At 49.5% G+C, this 7,374-nt stretch overlaps 1 protein-coding gene across 3 annotated transcripts in view; it reads right to left on the reverse strand.

Annotated features, from left to right (window-relative positions):
• ANKRD44 (ankyrin repeat domain 44) overlaps nt 1–7,374 on the reverse strand; it is a 131,401-nt gene that overhangs the window by 101,201 nt on the left and 22,826 nt on the right. For all 3 annotated transcript variants that reach the window (XM_015566105.1, XM_015566103.1, XM_015566104.1), the window contains exon 2: nt 5,680–5,758. In XM_015566105.1, coding sequence (XP_015421591.1) covers nt 5,680–5,758 — 79 coding nt within the window. The remainder of the gene's footprint in view (nt 1–5,679; nt 5,759–7,374) is intronic.

A 7,374-nucleotide genomic window follows, 5' to 3' on the forward strand; every position in this document is an offset into this window, starting at 1 on the left:
ATAAAGTGGTCCACCCAGCACCCTCCAGGATTTTCCTACGGCTCAGGCCAGGGAATAAGGATAATACATAGCAAGAGGCTGTTGGTGGAACAGTCCAACTGAAAAGGAACTTTCCAGTTGAGGATGTGTTCCATGCGGGCGTCTTAATGTTCCTCTCATGCTCTCCTGTCTCCACAGCCACTGTGCTGGTCCCAAATGCAGCCCCCACCCCCCGCCCCGTCCGCTGCGATGGGGAAGCCACGCCACGCAGAGGGCAGCGCTCTGTCTCCGGGAACCTTTCGTTGACTCCAAATGCCATTCTGTCATTGCCACTTTGTGACCCTAAACAGCTCATCCCACATAGCTCCATCATCAGCCAGCCAACCAGGACACTCCTGAGGGCAGGGTGCCTGCGTGTAGCACATGCCCAGACCCGAGTCCACCTGCCTGGCCACCGCATGTCAGAATTTTACCTTCAACCTCCCTCTCTTCCTTCTCCCTGCCCCCTTCTCCTCCTTCCCTCTCCTCCCTCCCTCCCCACCCCCATGACATACAAGCTGCTCTGGCTGTGTGTGCGGCATTAGAAGGCTCTATATCATGTTCCTAAAGGAGATAACTTGGAGTTATAGCCATTGAAAATATTGCAAATCCGATGAGAGGAAAACGGCATCTCGTTGCGGTGCTTTCCTGTTTAATAGTGCGGCTGGGTATCTGCTAACGCTTGTCTCCTGCCCACTCATCATTCATTCTCCGAGAACTGCCTGTTCAGATGCTTCGCCTGTTTCCCTTATTCTTCTATTCTTGTTTGTCCTTATAATTTATAGACATTTGCATTGTGTTATGATAATTTTTATTTATGTATTCTGAAAACTTTCAGTTGTATGTAGATCCCAGTGTGGCTTTTAATATTAAAATTCTCTCAAGGAGAAAAATGACCCCGAGCTGGCTGAGCTCATAAAGCAAGCCCCCCTCACCCCCTCATGTGTAACACACCCCAGCATTGCTTCCCTGCGGCTCCGGGTACTGAAAGCTCATCACAGAGCTGGGAAGGGGCTTCTCACGGTCACCGCTGAGTCCCCTGTCCCTCCACTCGTCCTCCAGGAAAGCTGAATTATTAAGACAACAGCAGAGTTATCTGAACGGGGACCAGGCTGTATTTCATCAGTGTCATCCCTGCCACTGGCTTCCTCTTTCCGGAACACATCCAGCCTTGTTTACATGTCAGCGGGAGACGTAGGCGGTTGAGTATTTATAACTGATTTTTCTAAAGGGCGCTCCCTGTTATTTATCTGCCCGTCAGGCGCCATGGGGCACCGAAGGACACAGGGCCTGCATGCCGAGTGATTTAAAGGCAGATGTGGTGTGCCCAAGGACATCTGAAGCTTGAATGATTATTCTTTAAATGGTAGGCTCTCCTGATTCTTCAGAAACAGAGACCCAGCTCACAGTTGTCAGGCATGAACCCTAACTGCGAGTTAAGTGTGCTTTTCGTCTCACCCCTAGTACCACCTGGTTGTATGTTCACAGAGCAGGAGTAACGGGAGCTCTGAGCGTCTTTTCCAGAGGCGACATGTCTGTTCTCTTAGCCCTGTCGTCTAGGAAAAAGTAGAACAAAGACCAAAGGTACACGAGGGACTGAAAACGCTTAGAGGTCAAAGAGGATAACTGATTCTGAAGGCTGATGTATCCCCAGTTTGGCTTTTAATTACAGAAACAAACAAGGATAGACCAGAAATCATATGAAACATGATTAGGATATAATGAAATGGGCTCGCTATTGATTTTTTTCACGCAGAGACCAAATCTTATTACAGCCCAGGAGCAGTGTCCTCCGAAGCAGTGACTCTGGAAGCGTGTATGATAATCCCGTGGACGTGGCAACCGCTCAGAGCATCTTCAGCACTCCCCTTGGACTTGCCGTTGGAGCCGGTTGCCATGCCCACCAGAAATGGCTCATCCCCTGATAATCACCACCTCTGGGGGCAAAACCAGCACTGCCTGGTTTAATCACCTTCACCTCTTGGGGGTGGAAAATCCCACACACACAAACCAAGTCCAACGTTAAGGAGTGAGTATTTGTTATGCACAAGAGCATCAGAACAATGGCCTGCCGGGGCCCAGGAGACAATTTGCGTGGGGAGATCTTTCACGTTTTGAAAGATCACAGGAAATCCCTTTACCGGAACTCCCCTTGTTGGGTGGCCTACATGCAAATGACTCACTATTTTGGATTCGTACTTACACCTCACACATCCCATGCCAGAGGGTGAGGATTCAATGTTACTCCTCCAGCCCCGGGCGCTAACCCCTGTGCATCCCAGCTTCTCTACAGCTGCTGTCACTGGGGTTGTGTTTCCCGTGCGCTCCGCTTCCTGCACTGCAACCTTGTCCCTTAACTCTCATCCACTCACGGGTGCACCCTGGTCTCATGCATGCAGCTCTGGGCCACAGCAAGCTCTTGGCCTTCTCTCTGACTGGAGCCTGACAGGCCAGCTCCCAACAGAAGCTAGTGTCAGGTGGGGAGGTAACACCAGAGTCCGCTCCAGCAGCTACAGGAAGCGGGATTTCGGGATTTCGCAAGGCCTACTCCTCTCTGCTCAGGGGCCTCGGGGCTCCATCCGCCTGGCTAACAGGAGGCAATGTCGGGAGGGATTAATGGGGTTGGGTTACCGCTACACTCTGCAGTTAATACAATAGAGAACACAGCTGTAATGGCTATTCTGGCAAAGCCAAATTATTTGTCCAACGAGGGAGTCATTAACACCTCATTCCCTAGGAAGTTGGAGAAGAGTTTGGATGGAGTCCCTAGAGCAGTGGTTCTCAACCTTCTGGCCCTTTAAATACAGTTCCTCATGTTGTGACCCAACCATAAAATTATTTTCGTTGCTACTTCATAATTGTTATGTTGCTACTGTGATGAATCGTCATGTAAATATCTGATATGCAGGATGGTCATAGGCGACCCCTGTGAAAGGGTCGTTCGACCGCCAAAGGGGTCGCGACCCACAGGTTGAGAACTGCTGCCCTAAAGGGTCAGCTGCCAGATGTAAGCTCAGAGATGAACTCGTCCTGCTCTTACAGTGCCATTTCTTTAGGAATATAATATACAACTGGATACAGGACTCCTAAGGGAAAACTAAAGCCATGTGAATTCCAAGCGCTTACCTAAAGCTTCCACAGTTGAGTAAAATTTATCAAGAACCTTCCCAATGCTCTCTCGGACCCTAAATCTTTCTAATTTAATGGGGGAGGAGAAATTCCATGTCACGTGCCGCCCAAAATTATACTGGAGAGGTTAACAGCTCAGAATCCCAAGACAAAGAGGTGTACAGATCAAGATATATTCTCCAGGCTGCACTGAGTGAGCCACATTTAAGAGCGGCTGGCCCTAACCTGAGCTGATTTGGCTCAGTGGGTAGAGCGTCAGCCTGAGGACTGAAGAGTCCTGGGTTTGATTCCGGTCAAGGGCACATGCCTGGGTTTCAGGCTTGATCCCCAGCGTGGGGCATGCAGGAGGCAATGATCAATGATTCTCTCTCAGCATTGATGTTTCTATCTCTCCCTCTGCCTTACACTCTGAAATCAATAAAAACATATTTAAAAAAATGGCTGGTGGACTCCATGCCATGTAGAGGCACCTAAGGAAAACAGAGGGTCAACTTCATGCTGCGGAAATAAAACCTCCCCTTTCAGGTGTGGAAAACAGACAAAAACCAAGCTTGGGGTCCAAGACAAAGTTCTGAATTCGCACATTCATGAACCTAATATTTTTCGAGGCTCTGAGGTGTCTCTTCATACATTTGGGTGGTGAGGACAGCCAGTGGGGACCAGCAGGTGTCATACCACAAAGTCCTTGACTTTACACCCCACCGGTTTCCGCCCACAATTTTCCACGGGCCAAGTCTCTATCGCCGGGGCAGCCGGCCAGGTGCGCGCTGGCCCTGAGCCTTGGTCCGCGCCAACACTGAACAATGCGTGCTTGTTTGGCCTCCGGCCCTGGAACATCTTAGAACTGTCAGAGGAGGCCTGCTCTCAGGAACACAAGGACGCCCCACAGACTCCCACCAAGCGCCAGGCAACGGCCAGGAGCGCAGGCCGCAGGTCTAAGGCACAGAGCACCTGTGTCCGGGAAAGCCCAGCTCGAAGGGACACAGCACCAGGAGCCAATGTAACCTTCCTGTGTGTCCCAGCACAATTGTTGTTTTTGTTGGGCTGTTTATTAATCCTCACCCAAGGGTATTTTTTCCAATGATTTTTAGAAAGAGTGGAAGGAAGGGTGAAGGAAAGAGAGAGAGAAACATTGATGTGGCAGAGACACATCAATTGGTTGCCTCCCACATGTGCCTCTACCAGGGCTGGAGATGGAGCCTGCAACCAAGGTAAGTGCCCTCGACTGGAATCTAACCTGCGACCCTTCAGTCCACAGGCCAACCGCTGAGCAAAACCGGCCAGGGATCCCAGCACAATTCTGTTTCCTTCCCACAGTGTCCTCCACATCTGCATCAGCTCCCACCGTGCGCAGCTCACTTTGGGTTCTACAGTTCCCTTTGCTACAGCAAACAGAGGCTGAGCCTCAGTGCAGGCCTTTGCACAGTCCAAGTTTCATCCTCCCCAACAGAAGGGAGGAGGAAAGGCAGCGGATCCGCACGTGATCCACCCCAGGACGCGTGCACGTGCTCAGACTCATTCCCGGGCCTTGTCTGGCAAACGCTCAAGGCAGAGAACACATACTGATTTCAGAAACCTGCCCGGTGGGAGGTGCCAAGCACACAGGTTTCCAAAAGTGAAAGCCTTGGTGTTTTTAACTCAGACAAAAGACTTAAAATCCATAGAAAAATAAAGAGAATATCGCAAAGACCAGTGCACATGCAAATCAGATTTAACACATTTGCCAAATTTGCTTCCAATTTTTAGAAAATGGAATACTTTCCAGAGTTGTAGCCTCTTTTACGCCCTTCCCTGAAAACACCCCTCACTCAGCCTACCTCCTCAGAAGTAAGTAACCACTGTCCAGAAATTAATGTTTCTTTTCCTTGCATGTTTTTATATTTTTATTACACAGCCATAGTCATAGGTCCATAAACAGAACAAAGCATTGTTTTGCAGTGCAATTCAGATCTATGTACATATACACACATTTGTCTCTTCATATAGACTCTAAGGAACCAGCTTGCCTGTTTGTTCTTTTCTAAAGACATCCGAATACGCTGGTCTCACCTACCATGCTGGGCCTGATAAACAGTCAGGAATCAGATTTTCAAACCACACATAAGTTTTGCTGGAGATGTCATTTTTCAATAAGAACAACTTCTTGCGCCCGAGCCGGTTTGGCTCAGTGGATAGAGTGTCAGCCTATGGACTGAAGGGTCCTGGGTACAATTACAGTCAAGGGCACATGCCCAGGTTTCAGGCTCAATCCCCATTAGGGGACATGCAGGAGGCAGCCAATCAATGATTCTCTCTCATCACTGATGTTTCTATCTCTCTCTCCTTCTCCCTACCTCTCTAAAATCAAATATATATATATTTTTAAAAAGAACAACTTCTTGCACTTCTTACACATTTAGTTACAAAATCGCTGATCAAATAAACTTCCATGAGCCCCATAAAGAAACTGTTTGCGGTCCTTCAGGTGGTCACCGTAATTAGCGGGTCGCTGGCAGTTATCTGCGGGTGGCTGGACGCACGGCTGGCATTTACCTGAAAGAATCAGGAGCTCGATGATCTCGGCATCTCCCAGGAACGCGGCCACGTGCAGCGGAGTGCGCTTCTCAGAGTCCTGCAACCAGGGCAACAGTAAGCAGGTCAGTGTGGCCGCGGGGGCCTTTGGGAGACACAGCAAGACAGCACACCCTCTGAGGCTCACGCCTGGGAGAGATCGAAGGCCAGACACCTACTCAGGCGAGTTCCACTTACACGTTTCCCTCAGCATCTCCCCCAGGCCCATGCACGCGAGATCCCATTTTCTGAGTCTGTGTCCTGTTGGCCTCGCCCTCCTGCTAGGGAAGGTCAGCTCCGGTCAAGGATGGCCCATCATGCACTAGACGATGGAACTGAATTTATTTTCAAGCCTTCAGTAATGGCTGAAAAACACCCATCTGAACCATTCTACCTACCCGTACTGCATAGCTCAAAGCTTTCAATGATTTGTTTTCTTTCTAAAATTTTTCACAAGGACATTGAACATAAGTACGGTCCTTTTCTTCTTTCTATCTCCATTCCCTGTGGCCTACACACTTCCCATTCATGTAATACTTACTGAATGCCTACTATGTGCCAGGAACCAACGTGTGGGGACGGGAGGGTAACTCTGAAAGGCCCAGTCCCTGCCTTCAAGTAGGAGGCCAACAGTGGTCATGAACACAAATGACACAGTAAGATCATTTCAGATGGTGACAACAAAATTAAAACAGGGTGATGGGACCAAGTGACTGGGAAGATGGGAATAAAATTCCTTAGGGTGCTCAGGTAAGGCCTTTCTGAGGATGCTGACAGTGAGGTCTAAGTAGACACTGTTAGTTCTGTTTTATAGATGAGAAACTGTGGCTCAAATAAATTACAAAATTTCCTCCAGACCCCATCAGTGCATAGCAGAGCCAAACTGAATTCTTCCCCACTCTACGTCCTTGGCAAGGCCTTTCACATGCTGTGCTCAGAGGCAGTACAATAACATGCAGGGGGGAAATTGCTTCCCCATCTGTACATCGGCGATAGTAATACTCAGCTTAGAGAACCGATAAGAGAATTCAAGGTAATGCAAGTCAACACAGCCCGGGCAGGCACAAGGCTTGGCCACGCACAGCCAGTGCTCCGTGCAGAGCCATCGCTGCCACCAGCGGACACTCCTGTGACATCTTCCCTCCCAGCCTGAGAACTCCCAGGACCAAGCCCGGGTCTCACTCCCGCTGTCCCTAGAGCAGCAACAAACTAGGTGCTCAGCAGAAGCTGGCCAAACCGAATGCGCGCACGGTCTCCCCCACAAACATCCAGCCTCTGCACCATGACAGTGGCAGCCAAAGTCTGCATGCTGCCTTTGAGGTTTCTCCTAAACTAGCCTGCGTTTTAGTTTCCAGAGATTCATGGATTCATGATGAATCTTACTCATCCTTCCTGTGATGACCTGATGATACAAGCCACCTCACAACCCTGGAGTAGGCCAAGGAGATTATTCTATTTTCTGACAGCTCAGCCCTCTGCTCTTCCAGACTCGTGCTTTCAGGCACTTCATGACGCGCTAACACCTAAAACAGGTGGCCGGCAGGGGACACAGCAAGAGCTGATCTCCAACCAGTCTATTTGTTAGGAGGTCTGGCAAATAGGTTTATGACGGAGGGACTAACTTTTAAGTAGATCAAAAGAGGAGTCAGGCCAGGCCAGTGTGGCTCAGTGGGTTAG

The sequence above is a fragment of the Myotis davidii genome, unplaced genomic scaffold (assembly GCF_000327345.1).
Source record: "Myotis davidii unplaced genomic scaffold, ASM32734v1 scaffold221, whole genome shotgun sequence".
NCBI lineage: Eukaryota > Metazoa > Chordata > Mammalia > Chiroptera > Vespertilionidae > Myotis > Myotis davidii.